This window comes from Solanum pennellii, chromosome 5 (assembly GCF_001406875.1).
Source record: "Solanum pennellii chromosome 5, SPENNV200".
NCBI classification, from domain to species: domain Eukaryota; kingdom Viridiplantae; phylum Streptophyta; class Magnoliopsida; order Solanales; family Solanaceae; genus Solanum; species Solanum pennellii.
In genome coordinates, this window is record NC_028641.1 from 11,377,255 (window position 1) to 11,399,847 (window position 22,593).

Below are 22,593 nucleotides of genomic sequence, written 5' to 3' on the forward strand. Positions count from 1 at the left end.
CTTGGTTTACCTTTGAATCTGGCTAGACGTTCTTCATAAATTTCATGTTGTTGGAAATTGATTGAAATAAACAATTCATATTCCCAACTTTTCGACATAAGAGATATAAGCTGATTCCTGCTTCTAGAAAAAGCTATTGGTTCTGGAATGGTTTTCTCCTCCTTTGACTCCTCCGTATTCATTCATCGGAAGAATTTGCCGACTTCAAAGAAAAGCTATAAACCTGCGTACACAAAAAAAATTGTTTGTTTTAAAAATAAACTGATCTGTGTCGATTTCTTCAATTGTCTACTCCTGGTCCTGCTATCTCCGGTTGATTTCCCGATCTCCAACTCTTAATAGATTAGATGAAATATTTTATGCCAAAACAAGGAAAACACAAAAGGGGAATTTAAGTGAAATAAATTTTTGAAGAAATAGTATCTTAAAAAGGTCACTGCCAAGTCATGCCATATCAGGCCTAACAAACTTCTTTGAGTCTGATGCTTGGAGGTCTATCCGATTATTCGCTGGAACGTTTTCAGAGTCGCCCCAGACTTGTAGATAAACCCGTGCTGAAATTTTGAGGCCATCCTCAAAATTTCTGTCCCAGTTAACTGTCTTGCTTATCTTTCCACTGTAATTGAGCAGATCGCGGAATTTCTGAGATCTTCCCAAAAATTGTGTGCCAGTTGCAAATCTTTAAATATCTTCTGTCTTGACTTGCTGAGGAAGAATCTCTTTTTCGAGAATTTTTGAGTCCCTCTCAAAAATTCTGTGCAGAATCTATTGTAAAGAGGTATATGAATCTTACGGGAGATACGACCGAACCCTTGTGGCGCCTACATATTCCGTTGAGGCAGGAATCAGGTCAAACGTAGTTCCCCCTTAAAGGTTAACAAAATAAAAAGAATTTACAAAGAAAACTGACCGAGGCCGACATAGGCCGCCTACGTATCTCATTCTTGAGAATTCAGGTCGAACGTAGTTTAGATACAAAGAAATAATTAAAGGGGATAAATGGGGTGACCGAAGCCGACATAGGCCGCCTACGTATCTCATTCTTGAGAATTCAGGTCAGACGTAGTTCATTACAAGAGGGGTAAAATATTAAGCAAAACAAATACAAGCAAACAAAATGATTACAAGTAAATAACATAAATGCAAACCGAGACTTCACACGTAGTATCTCTTGACAACATCCGAATTGATAAGTTTAGGCCATACGGTGCCATCCATCTCCGACAGGACCAAGGCACCTCCAGATAATACTTTACGAACCATGTAAGGACCTTGCCAGTTTGGTGTGACCTTTCCTTTGTACTCGTCTTGATGAGGAAAAATACGCTTAAGAACCAACTGGCCAACTTCAAAATTTCTAGCCCTTACTCTCTTGTGAAAGGCACGAATCATTCTCTGTCTATACAACTGACCATGATAGACGACAACCATTCTCTTCTCATCAATCAAAGTTAGTTGATCAATCCGCTTACTAACCCATTCAGCGTTACTTGACTCAGCTTCTTGGATGATTCTCAAAGACGGTATCTTGACTTCAGCAGGTATGACTGCTTCTGTTCCATATACTAGCAAATATAGAGTGGCTCCAATCGATGTTCTGACAATCGTGCGGTATCCCAACAAAGAATATGGTAACATATCATGCCAACCTCGATGCTTGTCAATCATTTTCCTCAAAATCTTTTTGATATTCTTATTGGCAGCCTCTACAGCTCCATTCATTTGGGGACGATAAGCAGTTGAATTTCGATGAGTAATCTTAAATTGCTCACATATCTCTCTCATCAAGTGACTGTTGAGATTTGCCCCATTATCGGTAATAATGGATTCTGGCACTCCAAAGCTGCATATCAGATTGTTGCGAACAAAATCAGCCACCACTTTCTTGATTACCGACTTGTAAGTAGTTGCCTCCACCCACTTAGTGAAATATTCAATGGCGACCAAAATGAATCTGTGTCCATTAGAAGCGGCTGGCTCTATCGGACCGATGACATCCATTCCCTAAGCTACGAATGTCCAAGGTGAACTCATAGCATTAAGTTCGTGAGGTGGCACTTTGATCAAATCACCGTTCACTTGACATTTGTGGCACTTTTGAACGAATTTGCAACAATCATTCTCCATAGTCATCCAGAAATATCTGGCTCGTAGGATCTTTCTTGCCAAAGTGACCCTGTTCATATGCGTGCCGCAAACTCCGGCATGTATCTGTTCAATAAGCATTACAGCTTCAACGGCATCAACGCATCTTAGAAGACCCAAATCTGGAGTCCTCCTATACAGGACTTCTCCACTTAGAAAGAAATTGAGAGTCATACGGCGTATCGACTTCTTCTGATTGGACGTAGCATCTTCGGGATAAGTTCCAGACTCCAAATACTTCTTTATATCAAAATACCAAGGCAAACCGTCTGGTTCTTCTTCAACATGGGAACAACGGACTGATGTTCTTTCAACTCTATATCTAGAGGATCAATATAATCTGTATCCGGATGTTTAATCGTTGAAGCGATGGTGGCAAGAGCATCAGCCAATTCATTCTGTATTCTGGGGGTATGTCTGAACTCGATTTTACGGAATCTTTTGCACAACTTCTATACATGTTGTACGTAAGGTATAATCTTTGGGTTCTTCACAGCCCATTCTCCTTGAACTTGATGAATCAGAAGGTCCAAGTCTCCAATAACCAACAACTCGTAAACATTCATGTCGATGGCCATTTTCAAACCAAGAATACAAGCTTCGTATTCGGCCATGTTTTTTGTGTAATTAAATCGGAGCTTAGCTGCATGGGATAGTGCTGACCACATTCTGACACTAAGACTGCTCCAATACCTTTACCTTGATGATTTGCCGCTCCGTCAAAGAATAATCTCCAACCTGGATATGCTTCAAGAATATCCTCACCCACAAATGACACTTCTTCATCGTGAAAATAAGTCTTAAGTGGTTCATACTCTTCATCAACGGGATTTTCTGCAAGATGATCAGCCAAAGCCTGTACCTTTATCGCTTTCTGAGTCACATACACAATGTCAAATTCACTCAACAGCATTTGCCATTTAGCTAACTTTCTGGTCGGCATCGCTTTCTGGAAAAAATATACTTCAATGGATCCATTCTAAAAATGATACATGTAGTATACGAAGACAAATAGTGTCTCAACTTCTCGGCAAGCCACGTCAAAGCACAACACGTTCTCTCCAACAAAGTGTAACGAGACTCGTATGGAGTAAACTTCTTGCTTATATAATAGATAGCTCTTTTCTTGTTTCCTGTCTCGTTGTGTTGACCAAGTACGCATGCGAATGCGCTATCTGAGACAGACAAGTACAGCAACACAGGACTCCCTTCTCGCGGAGGAACCAATATCGGTGGGTTGGACAAATAGTTATTGATAGCATCAAAAGCAGTCTGACACTCTTCAGTCCACTTTGTCGGGGCGTCTTTCTTCATAAGCTTGAAAATAGGCTTACACACCACGGTTGATTGGGCTATGAATCGACTGATGTAGTTCAACCTTCCTAAGAAACTCATCACCTCTTTTCTCGTCTTCGGCGGAGGTAACTCTTGAATTGCTTTAATCTTAGAGGGGTCGAGCTCAATACCCCATCTGCTGACTATAAATCCCAACAACTTCCCGGGTGGAACTCCAAAAGCGCATTTGGCGGGATTTAACTTCAAGTTATAACGACGCAAACGATCAAAGAATTTCCTTAGATGTGTCAAATGGTCCGAACTGTCGCGGGATTTGATTATGACGTCATCCGCGTACACTTCAATCTCCTTATGAATCATGGCGTGAAAATTGGTCGTCATAGCTCTCATGTAGGTGGCACACGCGTTCTTGAGACCGAACGACATCACCCTGTAGTGATATACACCCCAAGGCGTAACGAAAGCCGTTTTTTCCGCGTCTTTCTCATCCATCAGAATTTGGTGATAGCTTGCGTAACAGTCCACAAACGACTCCATCTCATGCCTAGCACAGTTGTCAATCAATATATGAATATTCGGCAATGGAAAATTGTCCTTCGGGCTAGCTTTGTTGAGATCTCTATAGTCAACACAAATCCTGATTTTCCCGTCTTTTTTGGCGACCAGAACAACATTGGCCAGCCAAGTTGGATATTGTGTTACTTTCACCAATCGGGACTTTATTTGCTTGGTGATCTCTTCCTTAATCTTCAAACTCAGTTCAGGCTTGAATTTTCAAGTTTTTTGCTTCACCGGATCGAACGCTGAGTTAATCGGCAGCTTATGAAATACGATATGGGTACTCAACCCTTGCATGTCACCGACTTCCCAAACGAACACATCACTATATTCAGAAAGCAAATGAACTAGGCCCTCTTTTTTATCTTCATTTAGGTGGATGTTGATCTTAACCTCTTTAACATATTTCGAATCTCCCAAATTCACCTTTTCCGTTTCCTCTAGATTTGGTTTATGATGATTCTCAAACTGCCGGAATTCCTCGGCGACATAGTCAAGTTCCTCACTTTCCTCTCCATAATCGTCAACCTTGTAGTCACCTGCCTCATTTTGTTCATTTAGCTCGTGACATGACATGACATTGGCAGGTTTGTAACTTATGTTACTGAAATCATAAATAGACAAAATTAGGAAAGTAAGGCATAACAAACAACTAAATGAATAAAGTTAAAAATAAAGAGGCTTTCATTTGAAAACAATGCAAACTTTGGTCATGGCCTGGGGCCATGTTGCCTTTTTGAACATCACAATGAAAGATTCAAAAATTTGAACAGTTAAGAAAATGCAAAATGGTGGGTCTCGAGCCTCTTTCGGACTACCACAGATTTTAATGTGTATGAAATGATGCTTTTCTACCGAAGAGTTCGGGGTATCAGGATCGGCGTGGAGGTCCAGTTCCGCAGCAACTCCCCTGGCTCGGTTTCGCGGATACCAGCTAACTCGACCTCTTCGTCGACAACAGCATCGATCTCCTTGAAGAGGTCATAGATTCCTTCCCTAAGGTCTTCACTCTCGACATACTCCCGGATTGGAAAGGATTGATACAGATGTGGGATCGGCCTAGTCAAGGCTTGATCATTTTTCTTCTTCATCTTCACGTCATCATCTATGGGGATGTACCCCAAACCATATCTGGATCCTTTGACGAGGACCGGAACAGGCTCAATAATTCTTTGGGAATCTCTTCCCAATTCAAACCCTAGCTCAAAACCGTTCTGCAGCATTACAGTGGCTATCATCTGGTATACGGCAGGCATGGGGGTCTGTGGGTCCAAGTCGTCACCGGTGGCATTCACCATCTCCACCGTGTAAAAGTCTGTACCTCGCAAAATCTCATCAATGATCGGCACCTGCCTGCCAAGGTGACTCCCCTCGCCATGAATAACCAACTCTTTATTCTTCCACACAAGCTTCATCATCTGATGGAGAGTAGAGGGGACGGCTCCAGCCATATGGATGAACGGCCTTCCCAGAATAAGGTTGTAACTGGTATCTATATCCAATACTTGAAATTGCGCGTTGAACTCTGCGAGGCCCATTTGAATAGTCAAATTCACTACTCCCAACGTGTCTCTTTGACCCCATCAAAGTCTCTCATGTTGACCTGGTTTTGCTCCAATTTCTCGAGGTCAAACCTTAGCTGCCTCAATGTCGACAACGGGCAGATGTTCAGACCAGATCCATCATCTACTAAGACGCGGTTGACAACCTTTTCACGGCATATCACAGTGATGTGCAGCGCCTTGTTATGTGATCTTGCTTCGACAGGCAGCTCCTCGTCACAAAAGTTGATTCGGTGCCCTCGAATAACCTGATGAATCATGGCAGCCATGTTATCACTACTTGTACCTACGGGAACGTATGTATCATCGAGAGCTTTCAATAAGGCCTGTCTGTGGGACTGAGATCTCATCAGCAAGGCCCATACGGAGATCTGAGCCAGAGTCTTCTCTAAATGTTTGACGATGGAATAATCCTTTGGTTGCATCCTTCTCCAGAATTCTTCCGCTTCTCCTTCTCTTATCGGCCTCTTATCTTGGTCCTTCTTATGTCCTCCGAGAGCAAGCTTGTCAGGAGTGTAACACCTTCCAGACCTGGTCATGCCTTGAGCATAGCGGTTTCAATAACAAACTTAGGCTTGACGAGAGTTTCTGAAGGCACCAAGGCAACAACCTTTGTAGGTGTCAAAATAACAAACTCTCTCTTTTCTTTGATGCTTAAAGAAGCGACAGCCCTTTCCAAGTCATCGTGAACAATGGGAGTAATCATCTTCGTTCCACACCAGTCTTCATCTGTCTCGATCATATTGACGTTGCTGCCTCCATGATTTGGCAACGGGTTTGTGTTGACATTTGGTGCCGCCGGTTGGAGAGAGACTACCTCCTGATCGATCAGGTCCTGAATTTTGTGCTTGAGGTTGATACAATCTTCAGTATCATTTCCAACACTGTTGGAATGATAAGCACATCTCTGATCAGGTTTGTAGAACTTTGAATTGACATCCATGAGTTTGGGCTCCACAGGGTGGATGTATCCAGCCGCGGCCAGTCTCTCAGCTANGAGCCATAGGGTTGCCCACTCCTCCGAAGGTGTCAAACTTCGGAACCTTGAACCCTTCTGGAAGGTCCAAACTTGGGTGGATACACAAGTCCTCGTAACTGAATCCAGCGATGTCGGGGATGCACTGTAGCTCTTTCATGGCCTTTTTGATTTCCTCTTTTATATCGACCGTTGCATCCTTTTTTGCCCTCCATTCCTTTTCTTGTTCCTCATAGTGGTCCAACTCAGAAACGTGCACATCGTGCTCGGTAGGGACGGGAACTTGGAAAGTGGCTCTCTTTGGCAGGGGTGGAGCTACGGAGGGACTTTGAGCGTTTTGGGCGGTTTGGTAATTCTGTGGATAGGCCTGAGGATTGGTTTTCTGATTTAAATGGTGATGAGGTTTTTGGGGATTGAAAGCATTTTGGTTCTGGTTTTGGTTTTGATTTTGTGGCGGTGGGGCGGTTTGATGGTGAGTATTTTGAGGATGGGGTGGCATTTGAGGATGGTTTATTTGAAGAGGTGATGGAGTTTGGTAGGATGCAGAAGCATATTGGGGATTTTGGGTAGTTAGATCTATAACCGACGGATTGTGAACAGGTGTAGATGGCTGAATCTGAGTTGGATCCATATTTGAGGAAGGGAAGTAGATTGAAGGCCTTCCGTCAGCAGCAATAGGAGCAAATCCAGGTGGAGGCAGATCCTATCTCCGTTGCATTTCCAGTCTCATTTCTGCAATCTGTTGCATCAGCTGCATAATCAAGTCATTCTGTTCTGCTACGGTGGGTTGGGCCACCACAACATCGGTAACACTCACTTCTTCATTATTATCCCCCATAATTGCCTTTCCTCTGTCTGAGCTTTGTCTAGGGAATGAATCTGCGGGACCTTTTGATCTGGTGAAATAAGGATGATCTGCCAGCTTTCGATCGACACAGATAAGTTTCAAAGTACTTGAGAAGGAAAACAACTCAAAGGCAGATTTGTCAGTGCAGATTCAGAGTACAAAATGCATAATATCACACAGAGAGCAGATAAACACACAAGTTGCTTTGTTTGAGGATATCTTCAACCCATGAGTGAGGGCGGAAACACATTTTTTAACAAGCAGGAGTTTGTTTGTTTTAGTTTTGGACGCTGTCTCGGAAAGGCTAAATCATGCTGAGCTATGGTCTTCTTGGAGCTGCTCTTTGACATCTGTTGATCTGGTTTTCGTATCTTCTCGTAACATGGATGGGGGAATGAAAATTTTTAAAGATAGGGTCGGGCCTAAGAGAGGCTGCCTACGTATCTCACAAGGAGAATTCAGGCCCAACGTAGTTCGAATACAGGATAAAATATTTCATTCATTTGTTCATTATGATTACAAGGAAATTGAAAGACAACAGTAGAATTCTTAAAAGATAACATGACGATGACACGTTAGTCATTTCTCTTCTTGTTGCAGCATTATTTTCTTCCTTTCAGACGACCTAGGAATGGAGAATCGTAGACGATTTCCTCGCCGTCATCCTCCTCAATCACTTCAAGATGAGCGTTGTCGGGACCACTATTGGCTGCTCCTTGCTCATAGGCGAGTATTTTCCATCCATCAGGTTGCTGTGGACTGTCAGTTCCTTGTCAAGTAACACACTTTTAGCTAACAGAGCGGCGGTCTCCGAATCTATCCTCGCCTCTCTCGCTTCTCTTTCTTGCACTATCAACCGAAGCATGTCCAACTTCTCACTCAAGCCCTCTGTCTCCATCTCAACATCTTTCTTTCTTTTCATCTGTGATGTCAGATCCTCATCCAACATCACAGCTGCAGCTTTGTAATTTGCGGTGACCATGTCGACTCTGAGCTCTTCTTCCTTGGCTTCTTGAATTTCTCGAGTGATCCATTCAATCTTTCTCCATAGTTCTTCATTGGTGAGTTCCATATGGATGTTCTTGCCCTTGTCCATAGCAATAAGTTTGATTTTCTTGAGACGGTAGAACAGTGTTTTAGGTATAGGAGGAGATCTTTTGAGTGAGAAACTTAAGACTTGAAAACTTTGGTCGGACATTTTGTAATAGTGGCTTCTGTATATTCTTTGGAAATTTCTGGATAGGAGTGAGTTTACGATATCCTCATTCATATCAACATAACACATAAGCAGTTAAACACACATATATCGCGTCCTAATCATGCTTGTGACCCTTTTATGCCAAGGGTGGGCCTAACGAATTGAATGATGTATATGCTTTTTTAAACCCGATTTATTATCCCCAAAATACTTCATTAATAGCATCCAAAATGTTTGATAAACATAAAACATAGAAAAAGTTCTGAAAATAAATTACAAAACAAAGTACAAATAAAGCAGTCCCACGCAGGGGATGGTAAATAAAATTCAAGCCTCCTCTGATCCTTCTTCAAGTCTGGTCCTCTTGGCGATGTTGACTTCCTCCCACATAGCATATTTGTTCGCCCAGAGATGATCTCTCACCAATCGAGCTCCTTCTTGATGTCTGAATCCATCTATCGATTGAATTTGTTGTTCCATGTTATCATCTAACTCTGCCATGCACTGTCTGGCTATTCGTAGTTCTTGTTTCAATCGAGCTATGACTTTGGCGTCTTCTGAGTGACGACGTTGATGCTCTAATTCACTCCTATCAAACTTCTCTTGAAGGCGGTGAAGTCGGACTTGATGTTTGGCTCCAACATCGGCAATAATGTGAGGAATGTTTGGACCAGGCTCAATAGTTCCAGCGAGACTCTTTTTCAACCATTCTTTGTACTCCCTCGAACATTCTGGACGAAAATTGTTTGGTACAGGCTCACCCAACACTCTTCGAGATCTCCACATCCTACGCATGTCTTCAGCAAATGCAACTCGCCCATTCTCGTGGTCAGCTACGAATTTCCTCATATCTGCGATCTGGGGCAACTCTTGTTTCCCTCCTAGTTGTCTCAAAACTCGACCGGGAGCATATGGTCTAGTCCTTCTTAACCCAGCAAATACCAAATAAGGGACCTTTTCAGTTCGAACCACCATATTCTTAGTTACCACCAAACTATCTATTGACCATTGTACGTCTTCTTCTCTCAGCCCTCGAAGCCTCGGATACGAAAAACTCTCTCCTCCAGTCTTATTGCAACGATTGTGATACAACCACCAATCATGACCATGTAGCTCACTAACCGTCTTAGGGGATCTGGTTCTTTTGGATTATGAGTTTTGATCAAATGTCACATCATCCACCACTGTAGTATCAGATTACACCGTTGAAAAAAACGCTCTCCGCTCTGACACTTGTCTAAAGCCCTGTAGATGTCGGCCAGAATCATAGGCGCTAAAGTGTAGTACTTTGTTGATGTTTTGTAATCCACTTCATAGAAAATGGCATGAGTGACAATAAATACACTAGGATGAATAGTGTATTTTGGCCCTTAAGGGAAAACCATCGTCCCGAGCAAACATATCGCAAATGTGAGGGGACGCGTCTCTTTCCATTGTTCTTTTGAAACGAACTCGTCTTTATATTTCTCATAAGCCCTTGCACGCCCAAATCGATAATATAGTTTTCTGAATGGTATATTTGGGCCAGGGAGTTTGTCCATCCACTCGGCTTTAACCAATGACAACTTTTCTCTAATATCGGTGAAATCCCATACTATGGGGTTTAGGAGATCTGTATCTGGATGTCATTTCCTTTTGTTGACATGGCGACAGTTTCATAGCTGATAAGAATTTCTTTTATAGTTGGCGTCAACTCTACTTCCCCAAACCGAAAAACCATGTTCTCACTATACGAGAATTTAACCATCGTTTCAATTAGGCCAGGCCAAGCATTCATCTCTAACAGCGACGGGAGGTGACCTATGTGTTTTCGAACGATCATTTTATCATCGTTGTTCATGAACCTCCACCATACTTTGAGGAAAGGATCGGGGGTAGTAACCATTCTTGTTTTCAAAGGCTTATATGTCGGATTCATCCCACAAAATAACAAACATACAAAAATTAGTCAACCCCCCGCCCCGTAGACAATAAATTGTTTTTAAAATGCATATACATTCTTCAATTAACACGTAAGCATGATTGTCTGTTTTTGGCAATTTGGGCCAAGTAGACACAAGGTGGGCTTCTAATGGGCCCAACACGCCTTGGGTGTTGGGTCATCTTAGTTCAAATGCTCCTAAATCCGGGATTTGGCTCAGCTCTACGCTAGTTGACTAGGAGTGGCTTTTGAAAGGACTGGGAACCCAAACGGACAATTTGGGCTGAAATTCGCGACAACCCTTAGACGCCTAACGAACCAATAAATTATCGCTAATTTCGAAAGAGGGTGAGTATAAGCAATTTAATCACACATAAACAATTTAATAAATATAATTAGTTCAAATAGTCAAATCATTTTCCTTAGAACTTAATTAATCCCCAGCAGAGTCGCCATTTCTGTTTTACTTAAAAATATGAAATATATAATTAATAATAAAAATGACTAAGTTTCAGAAAAATCAATTAATCTTATGAGTTAAGAAAAATCGACTTTCCAATTTAACAGAGTCGCCACTTGATTTTTAGTAAAATCAAGAAAAAACTTAAGATTATTTTTCAAAAGATTTAAAAACAGATAAAAATAAATTGAAAAGGGTTCGAAGTTCAAATGTACATTCCGAGAAGGTGTTAGGCCCTCGGAATGCCCGCTAACTCGCAGTTGACCGGCGATTTGCCTAAATGACCTTTAATAATTTGTTTTAAGATTAAGTAAAAGTAAGTTATACTTTTATTTTTATTTACTTGCTATCATCATTATTTTATTTAATTATTTACTCCTTGAAGGTAATTAACTAAAGGAAATATTCTAGGGAGTAGATTAAGCGTTAAAAAAATCGGTTGGGTAAACAAAATAAAAAAAATATGTATATGCATACAATAAATGGCAATCCTTGGGAATTAATAAAATTTAATCAAAATGTTAGTCAATTCAAAATAATAGATAAAAAAAAGAGGAGGAAAGAGTCTTTGAACTTGGTCAATTACCCAAATTCATTAAACTGGGCTATGGCCCACCTGTCCTACACTAAATTTATTCAAGAACGTGGGCTTGGGCTCCTTTTTCAGCAACTCAATCCTTCATGAAAAATTTTATGGCTTTGGACCTATTTAATTATTATTCTGCTGATGGGCTATTCCCTTTAAGCCTTTGGGCTTCTGGCTGCTTTCAAATGACAAAATATACATCGAATGTATATCGGATGTATACACCCGGTATATTGGCGCATTTCGCACTCCTAAAATCCTCGTTTTGACTTGAGTTTTGCATTTTTCGTATTTTCTAGACTGCTTCAACGTATTTTGTACCTGTACTATTTTTACTACTGTATATCGCTGTATAAATTGTGTATACCGTATTTTCTAGACTGCACATCGAATTTGTCCCCCTGTGCATGTTTTGACCTGTATATTGGTGCATAAAATATGTATACAACCGGTACACAGCCTCCTCAAAACCTGTAATAAATTTTACAGCCCCTGCTGTGGTTCTTCTACTCCGTAAACAAGCAGTCCGACTGACTTAAAGATAGGAGAGACTCAAGGATTTATGGCTCACATTTGGGATGCAATGAGAAGAATCCATTATGGACTCGGAGGTGTTCATACAACAAAACGACAAAAGGAGAGAATTAGTGCCAAACTACAATATTGGAACTAACAAATGTAAGTTCAAATTAAGCAAATAATGCAGAGGAAAGTAAAGCCTACGTTCTGCTTGAAAAGAGCAATGTCTTTACATTTCAACCAATCCACAAGAGCAAAATCTTTAATGAAAACGTAATGAGACGTAGCTAAAGTAATTTTCCGTGTATTCAAAAGGAAAGCAGAACACATGTCCACATTAGAGGGCTGCAAGCGCGACAAATGACACTCATATGCAGAAGGCAAATGACATAGGTATATTAGCTATAAGGTGAACTAAACCAAATAAACTAAACAAAAGCCACTGCCATATTCCTTAGTTATGGACAATGAACAGCACTTCCCAAACATTTGACTAAGCAATTCCACTTGATAAGAATGGATAGCACATTACAGATTCACAGGAAATTCTTAGAAGAAAAAAAACTTATAACTCGACTATTTAATGGCTCAAACCAGCATGGTAATAAACCTAAAACAAGACTTGAACCATATTAACTCGTACAAGAAAATCACGATATTGTATCAATATCACATGTTTACATTAAGCTGGAGACAAAATACGATCAAAAATGGAAATTTGCACACAAGCATTTCCAACTAGAACTTAGCAAAGTTGAAACATATCCGGCATGACCATTACAGCAAGACGATTACACCATTCAAAACAAATCGAGAGCCAAACTTTAAGCATTCATCAATTCGGATTCATACATTTAACTAAGATAATGATATGAACGGACAACGATTAATCAGAAACTCCAACCGAACAGACTTTCAAAGAAGAGTATAGAAGTTGAAACGAAGAAGAAAACAATGGTGAAGACAGAGAAACCAATAGAATACTCATTACATCGTACTCATAATCGAAGTAAGACATAAATAAAGGGAGGAGCGTACCTTTCTCCAAGAAGCGACTGAGACTGTATAAGTGAGGAAGACGACTTTCCATGACCACAATGGGAATCTGGTAACTTCAGCGAGCCCCGGAGACAGTGAATGAATAAGAATGGAACGAGGAAGGGATTAAAATTTAGACTGAATAGAAGTTGGCTCCAACGTTGAGAGCCTTAGCTTCACTTCAAATTTGGTTTCTATAGGTTGTCTTCAACCTCTAATATGTAAATTATCTCTCGAACTAGTGTCTTCACTTTTTTCTTCAATTCTATATAACTACTTGTTTGTGTTTTTTTTTTCCTTTCTGTAACAGTGAAGTAAAAGAAACCTTGACCCCACTGAAAATTTTTCCCCCCTCCTCGAATGGAGAAAATAGATTATATAAAGGAGGTTCCCGAAAGAAAACGAACGAGGGTATAATCGTATTTGCAACACCAGTTTGAATTCTATTCTCCAAATCCTATCCAATATCCACCGAATATTCCACGAGATTCCAGCCTTTCGACGGAATAAAGAGGAAAAGAGGGCTAGATCGCCTCTTACGCCCTTAACGAATGACGTGTCATCATCTCCAAGAGGCGGGTCTAGACAGCTGGAGGTCTGTACCAAATCGTACACTTCCTCAACGGAACGACGAATGAAGGCCCTCCGATCTTGAGCCAAGGACACTCAAATTGTGGAGATCGTTCCATCTGGCCTGCACAACGTACAAGCTACTTTACTCTGAAGATTGTACGAATCGGAAACGGGGAAAGAAAAGAGCAACGCGCGATTAGAAAAGGGAGAGAGATGGACTCGTGCATTTGGACTCCATTCCATTAGAAGTTCGCTGAGAAAAAAAAACCTGAGTTGGGCGTAGAGGGAGAAGAGGAGAACGTGTGTACTACCACACGTCTCTTGGACCAAATTTTGCAAAAAGAAAAGAAAAGGACAAAAAAACAAAAATGTTTATTGGGTCTAACGTTGGGCAATTGGGCCAATTTTATCTGGGTCAAATAGCGGCGTTGTCGATAAAATGGGCTGGGATTAATTTTAAGCAGACGAGAAGAGAATTGGGAAGGATGGGCCTGAGATTGGAGAGACTGGGAATTAAAATTGGTAGGCTGGGGTTAAATTAAGAAAAGAGAAAGGAATTGGGGGCCAAATTTCTGAAAATAAGATTAAAAACATTGGGCTGGGCAGGATTTGTTGGGCTGGATAGGCCCAAAACTTGGTCCTTTTAAAATAATTGATACCAAATGGCATGTCGATTCTAGTTGTAGTTAAATAAATCGCCCAAATAAATTAAATTGTAGCCCTAATCGAGTTATTCGATGAATTGGTTAAAACTTAAACAAAATGAATCAATATTAATTAATTAACAAGCTTTTTAACCTTAACAAACTAAAATAATTATTTCAATTATAAACAAATTAACCTAAAAGTATAAATTATTATTTAAACCACACTAGTTGCTTAGATATTTTACTAATCTAAAACTTTTGAGATGATTTTGAATAATCAGAAAATAAACTAATTATATACATAATCCTGCAAAAATATATACATTATCTAAAAATTATAAAAAGTGACAAAACTTTTTAAATAAAACTTTGAAAAACATTTTGAATTTTATAAAAAATAATTATTCTGAATCTCTTAGAATTAAGAAGCTCGTCAATTAATTCATATCGGGGAGGGGCAAAATTGGGTGTCAACAAAGTTTTCCATATCATTGTACACAAAATGAATTCTTTTGACATAAGAGACTTGAATTGTTGATGAATCAAAATATTGAAAGTATTTTCATAAAGAATAACATCTAATGATTTTGTAAGACTGTTACTATAAGAACATTGAACAAGAACAAAGAGTTTCAAGAAGAGGAATAACAAAAGTATGTACAAGTTCTGCACAAACTAGCTATGCACTGTGCATGTGTTTGTAATCCATAAATTCTCCAAGACTAGGTAAGTCAATATATGAAGGCTTGCATTTTCATTTGAAGCCACCCAATAGTGTCATAAACTTTTTTAAGCCTTCATTAATTGTTTTCGGGTTTTATATTTTATAGGAAAAAGACGTAAAAATCCTCCGAAAACTCACTTTAGCACTTAAACTATATGGACGTATAAATATCCACCTTAACATCTTTGAAATGAATTAAAAATCACCCTGAGATTATTATCCCACTCTCACTTGCCACATCATAGCGATTTAAGTGTCACAACAAGGCCATATCAGCACGACGGTATTAATTTTTTCACCATTTTTCTTTAACACTTCTTAAAGTTATTTTACACTAATTAATTAATTCAAAGTGCATTTTCTAAAATTAAAATTAAAAATGTTGACCCATTTTTATTTTAGCCCATACCCACCCCCTTACTTCTTTCTTCTTCCTTCTTCTTCACCATTTCTATCTCTTCAATGTTCATTTGTCCCCTCTCCATATTTTTCGACTACGTCCACCATCAAAACTTCTTTCATCGTAACTCTCAAATCACCGTCGAAGCTCCGTTATTAGATTCTCCAAAACACAAAAAAAACAAACGAATCACCACTTTGCCATCACTTTCTTCCTTAAAACACCATTGATAGTGAGCTTCGAAGCTCTTAGACGGAGCAACAAAACAACAATAATCAGCCCATTTCTCTTCCTTTCGCATCTTATTTGGTAAACCTCCAACACCAGAGAGACAAAGGATCTACCGTCACTGCCTTCGTCTTTGAAAAAATCAAAAATCAAAAAAAAATCACTGATTCTACCTCCGCATAGTCCGGTAAACTAGCAAGTTTTTTCGCTCCGTTGAAAATCGATAAAATTTATACGTATGAAATTGACGTTAATAATAAGATGGTGGTATTGGGTTTTGTGGATTACTAAAGAGATTGTGAAATTGAAGTAGTTAATAGAGTTAAAGGTGAAGATGAAGGAAAAAATGATGCTTCAATGGGGAAGACAATAAAATAAAGAGAATAAAAGTTACATTTTTATGGGCCAATGAAATTATTCATATATTTTAATATAAGTTTATGTAAGAAAATAATATTTAAACTATTTATTATATATTGGTCAATAAAAATATGTCATTTGTATGATTTTATACCTTTTTTTGTTAAAATCTTTCACACGCTATATGGAGAGTGAACTCACTCTCTTTGCCATGTCATCCTCTAGGGTGGTTTTTAATTCATTTCAAAGATGTTAACGAGGGGTATTTAAACGCCCGTATAATTTAAATGCTAAAGTGAGTTTTCGAACCAAATTCAGAATTTTCTTTTATGTATTTTCCCTATTGTATATTACATATTTCTAGAATTTCTAACCATGGGGAATTTTGATTATTTTGGTTTTGTCCAGCAACTCCTCCAACATATTATTTTTCTACCTTTTTTGGCCATAAATAAATATTGTTCTCAACTTTAGAAAATGCTTTCATTTTGCCATAATTTGTTAGTTATGCGTGACAGCGTGAAGTTTTTTTTTCTTGAATAATTTATAATTTCTATAATCTTTGAATAGCTTATTAATTTAACGTGAGAGGAACACTCTTAATCCTTTGTTAAAATGTTCATTGCTAATGCTTTTTTTGAAGTTAAATTTTAATTGGTTGCAGAGATAAACAAAGGCTTTGGGCATAGTAGTAAAATATTACGTTCGGAGTTAGTACTCTTTGTTATTTGTGTTGATATATGCACATGAACCATGATGTTAGTCCGTTTGTACAGAGAAAAAACAATTAAAACTTAATTGCATTCTTTTTAGGAAATAAAGAAGACATCTGGAAAGCGCATAAAAATAAGAGGAAACAACATGATTCTCAATCAACTTCATTGCCATCTACCATTCCTCCTCAACAAATTTCACTGCCACTTACTATTGCTCCCATTAACGATTGGATTATTGTTAATCCCAGGACAGTATACTTCTAACATCTATCTCCTAACCATTACTTATCCTATCCAATAATACAACATTAGTAGTTAGTTAGCCAGGGTACCAATCTAGCAATTAAAACCTATTTTTAAGATTTTAAAGGTAAGCTGAGAAATGCAAGAAACTCTTATTTCTGAAGACAAAATAAGAAACTACACATCTCCTGAAATTGAAATTATTATCTTATTGCATGTTCTGAGTTTTTTAAACAAAATTCTTTAACTTCAATATATTTTCTTCATTTTTGAAATAGGAAAAACTAACAACTTTTGAGAAATATTGAAATTCATATTTCATGATATGAAAAAAATGTTAATAAAATAAGTTAAGAGGGTAATAGGATCTTAGTATAGTATAAGTGTGTCTCTGAGTGTACTACCACGCGTCTCTTGGACCAAATTGTGCAAAAAGAAAAGAAAAGGACAAAAAAACAAAAATGGTTATTGGGTCTAACGTTGGGCAATTGGGACGATTTTATCTGGGTCAAATAACGGGATTGTCGACAAAATGGGCTGTGATTAATTTTAAGCAGACGAGAAGAGAATTAGGAAGGATAGGCCTGAGATTGGAGAGATTGGGAATTAAAATTAGTAGGCTGGGGTTAAATTAAGAAAAGAGAAAGGAATTGGGGGCCAAATTTCTGAAAATAAGATTAAAAACATTGGGCTGGGCAGGATTTGTTGGGCTGGATAGGCCCAAAACATGGTCCTTTTAAAAAAATTGATACCAAATGGCATGTCGATTCTAGTTGTAGTTAAATAAACCGCCCAAATAAATTAAATTGTAGCTCTAATCGAGTTATTCGATGAATTGGTTTAAACTTAAACAAAATGAATCAATATTAATTAATTAACAAGTTTTTTAACCTTAACAAACTAAAATAATTATTTCAATTATAAACAAATTAACCTAAAAGTTTAAATTATTAGTTAAACCACACTAGTTGCTTAAATATTTTACCAAACTAAAACTTTTGAGATGATTTTGAATAATCAGAAAATAAACTAATTATATACATAATCCTGCAAAATATATACATTATCTAAAAATTTAATAAGTGACAAAACTATTTAAATAAAACTTTGAAAAATAATTTGAATTTTATAAAAACTAATTATTCAGAATCGCTTAGAATTAAGAAGCTCGTCAATTAATTCATATCGGGGAGGGGAAAAATTGGGTGTCAACAACTGTCCCTCGTTTTACTCGGATTGATGCAAGAAATTCGAGGAAAATGAAATTGACCCAACCAATTTTGACCGACCTCAACCTCATCTTTTCGAGAAAACTCGTCACGGACTTTAGGAATTATGGACGCACCCTGGTAATGGGTTTCCTACATATCTCAGACTATATGAGAATTTAGGCCACTTGTAGTTTGACTCGATCGGTTGAAAAGGAAATCTATTACGCTAAAAAACCTTTGGTTCTGGAAAAAAAAAAGTGACAAATATGAGAATGAAAAGGAGGCTTGTAACCTCTTAGCCATGAATGTGGTGCACTGTCACTTAGATTGGAAACTTTCTTCCGGCAGATCAAAATTTCCGGATACGGGACCGAAAATGACAAAACTTAAAAAAAAAACACCTTATGATAGGGGTGCGGATTGATTGTGGTGGAAGTCGCTCCTCTGCTCGCGTCCTAAGAGTTTGACATTCCTCTTTGGACTGTGTCCCAGTTCGCTGCTAAGCAAAAGTTCCACATTGTTTTGCGTCCCTTTTGACGTCGTCCACACTTGTGGTTTTTTTGGAGAATTCATCCTTTCGGATGCTCTCAACAAAGACTGAGATAAAAACTCGTCAGCTAAAAAATGCAATTAGAATGGGAGACAGTGTCTTTTACCATGTCGACATTCCATTGTTCTCCTCGATATTCGACGTCAACTCGATCGGTCTGACGTAAAGCAAATAAAGCTTATGCCTTGTATTGCAATCTAATCTTCAATGTACTCTTCACTTGATGTCGAAATAAATAAATGTTGATGTGATGCTGATATTTCTTTGAGGTCAATGTACTCTTCATGCTGGTGTCAACATAAATGAAAGATGATGCAGTTTTGACGCTTCTCTTGATGTTGATGTACTTTCATGTTGTTTACTTTAATCAGAATACGGTTGACGCCAACGGATAAATAATTCTCTTCGGACATCTTCCCGTGACGCATAAATTTCTGTGAGGTATGAAGTCTTCTCGCGATGCATAATTTCTGTGAGGTATGAAATCTTCTGACGAGGCATAATTTATGTGAGGTAAGAAATCTTCTCACGATGCATAATTTCTTGCGAGGTATGAAATCTTCTCACGATGCATAATTTCTGCGAGGTATGAAATCTTCCCGCGACGCCTGATTTCTGTGAGGTATGAAATCTTATCACGATGCATAATTTTCTGCGAGGTATGAAATCTTCTCGCGATGCCTAAATTCTGCGAGGTATGAAATCTTCTCGCGACTAATTTCTGTGAGGTATGAAATCTTCTCCCCATGCATAGTATTGACTCGCGATGCATGGTCCTCTGCAATGCATGAGTATTGACTCGCAATGCATGATTGACTCGCAATGCATGAGTATTGACTCGCAATGCATGATCTTCCACGATGCATGAGTATTGACTCGCGATGCATGAATATTCGTATCGTCTCCGACGATGGTAACGGTGAAACAACCTCCAGATAATACATCGCCTTGACCGACAATAAAATAATTGTCCCCTCTGGGTAATGCATCGTCTTGATTGATAATAAAGTAAATGACCCCTCTGGGTAACGACACTATCTTGTTTGATAATGTGATGCAGATAGCGTCCTTTACGGAAACCGTAAACTCTCCCGTAAGATTTTTGCTTGGTTTACCTTTGAATCTGGCTAGACGTTCTTCATAAATTTCATGTTGTTGGAAATTGATTGAAATAAACAATTCATATTCCCAACTTTTCGACATAAGAGATATAAGCTGATTCCTGCTTCTAGAAAAAGCTATTGGTTCTGGAATGGTTTTCTCCTCCTTTGACTCCTCCGTATTCATTCATCGGAAGAATTTGCCGACTTCAAAGAAAAGCTATAAACCTGCGTACACAAAAAAAATTGTTTGTTTTAAAAATAAACTGATCTGTGTCGATTTCTTCAATTGTCTACTCCTGGTCCTGCTATCTCCGGTTGATTTCCCGATCTCCAACTCTTAATAGATTAGATGAAATATTTTATGCCAAAACAAGGAAAACACAAAAGGGGAATTTAAGTGAAATAAATTTTTGAAGAAATAGTATCTTAAAAAGGTCACTGCCAAGTCATGCCATATCAGGCCTAACAAACTTCTTTGAGTCTGATGCTTGGAGGTCTATCCGATTATTCGCTGGAACGTTTTCAGAGTCGCCCCAGACTTGTAGATAAACCCGTGCTGAAATTTTGAGGCCATCCTCAAAATTTCTGTCCCAGTTAACTGTCTTGCTTATCTTTCCACTGTAATTGAGCAGATCGCGGAATTTCTGAGATCTTCCCAAAAATTGTGTGCCAGTTGCAAATCTTTAAATATCTTCTGTCTTGACTTGCTGAGGAAGAATCTCTTTTTCGAGAATTTTTGAGTCCCTCTCAAAAATTCTGTGCAGAATCTATTGTAAAGAGGTATATGAATCTTACGGGAGATACGACCGAACCCTTGTGGCGCCTACATATTCCGTTGAGGCAGGAATCAGGTCAAACGTAGTTCCCCCTTAAAGGTTAACAAAATAAAAAGAATTTACAAAGAAAACTGACCGAGGCCGACATAGGCCGCCTACGTATCTCATTCTTGAGAATTCAGGTCGAACGTAGTTTAGATACAAAGAAATAATTAAAGGGGATAAATGGGGTGACCGAAGCCGACATAGGCCGCCTACGTATCTCATTCTTGAGAATTCAGGTCAGACGTAGTTCATTACAAGAGGGGTAAAATATTAAGCAAAACAAATACAAGCAAACAAAATGATTACAAGTAAATAACATAAATGCAAATCGAGACTTCACACGTAGTATCTCTTGACAACATCCGAATTGATAAGTTTAGGCCATACGGTGCCATCCATCTCCGACAGGACCAAGGCACCTCCAGATAATACTTTACGAACCATGTAAGGACCTTGCCAGTTTGGTGTGACCTTTCCTTTGTACTCGTCTTGATGAGGAAAAATACGCTTAAGAACCAACTGGCCAACTTCAAAATTTCTAGCCCTTACTCTCTTGTGAAAGGCACGAATCATTCTCTGTCTATACAACTGACCATGATAGACGACAACCATTCTCTTCTCATCAATCAAAGTTAGTTGATCAATCCGCTTACTAACCCATTCAGCGTTACTTGACTCAGCTTCTTGGATGATTCTCAAAGACGGTATCTTGACTTCAGCAAGTATGACTGCTTCTGTTCCATATACTAGCAAATATAGAGTGGCTCCAATCGATGTTCTGACAATCGTGCGGTATCCCAACAAAGAATATGGTAACATATCATGCCAACCTCGATGCTTGTCAATCATTTTCCTCAAAATCTTTTTGATATTCTTATTGGCAGCCTCTACAGCTCCATTCATTTGGGGACGATAAGCAGTTGAATTTCGATGAGTAATCTTAAATTGCTCACATATCTCTCTCATCAAGTGACTGTTGAGATTTGCCCCATTATCGGTAATAATGGATTCTGGCACTCCAAAGCTGCATATCAGATTGTTGCGAACAAAATCAGCCACCACTTTCTTGATTACCGACTTGTAAGTAGTTGCCTCCACCCACTTAGTGAAATATTCAATGGCGACCAAAATGAATCTGTGTCCATTAGAAGCGGCTGGCTCTATCGGACCGATGACATCCATTCCCTAAGCTACGAATGTCCAAGGTGAACTCATAGCATTAAGTTCGTGAGGTGGCACTTTGATCAAATCACCGTTCACTTGACATTTGTGGCACTTTTGAACGAATTTGCAACAATCATTCTCCATAGTCATCCAGAAATATCTGGCTCGTAGGATCTTTCTTGCCAAAGTGACCCTGTTCATATGCGTGCCGCAAACTCCGGCATGTATCTGTTCAATAAGCATTACAGCTTCAACGGCATCAACGCATCTTAGAAGACCCAAATCTGGAGTCCTCCTATACAGGACTTCTCCACTTAGAAAGAAATTGAGAGTCATACGGCGTATCGACTTCTTCTGATTGGACGTAGCATCTTCGGGATAAGTTCCAGACTCCAAATACTTCTTTATATCAAAATACCAAGGCAAACCGTCTAGTTCTTCTTCAACATGGGAACAACGGACTGATGTTCTTTCAACTCTATATCTAGAGGATCAATATAATCTGTATCCGGATGTTTAATCGTTGAAGCGATGGTGGCAAGAGCATCAGCCAATTCATTCTGTATTCTGGGGGTATGTCTGAACTCGATTTTACGGAATCTTTTGCACAACTTCTATACATGTTGTACGTAAGGTATAATCTTTGGGTTCTTCACAGCCCATTCTCCTTGAACTTGATGAATCAGAAGGTCCAAGTCTCCAATAACCAACAACTCGTAAACATTCATGTCGATGGCCATTTTCAAA

General features: G+C 38.9%; 2 protein-coding genes across 2 annotated transcripts; both read right to left on the minus strand.

Moving 5' to 3' along the window:
- Positions 1 to 444: 444 nt before the first annotated feature.
- Positions 445 to 2,001, minus strand: LOC107019308 (uncharacterized protein K02A2.6-like). The gene is made up of 2 exons (XM_015219838.1): positions 1,207 to 2,001; positions 445 to 642 (listed from the first exon to the last, which is right to left on the minus strand). Exons 1-2 carry the CDS (start codon positions 1,999 to 2,001, stop codon positions 445 to 447), a joined length of 993 nt encoding a protein of 330 aa, XP_015075324.1.
- Positions 2,002 to 20,307: 18,306 nt separating this feature from the next.
- LOC107019309 (uncharacterized protein K02A2.6-like) lies at positions 20,308 to 21,864 on the minus strand. The gene is made up of 2 exons (XM_015219839.1): positions 21,070 to 21,864; positions 20,308 to 20,505 (listed from the first exon to the last, which is right to left on the minus strand). Exons 1-2 carry the CDS (start codon positions 21,862 to 21,864, stop codon positions 20,308 to 20,310), a joined length of 993 nt encoding a protein of 330 aa, XP_015075325.1.
- Between the last annotated feature and the right edge of the window lie 729 nt (positions 21,865 to 22,593).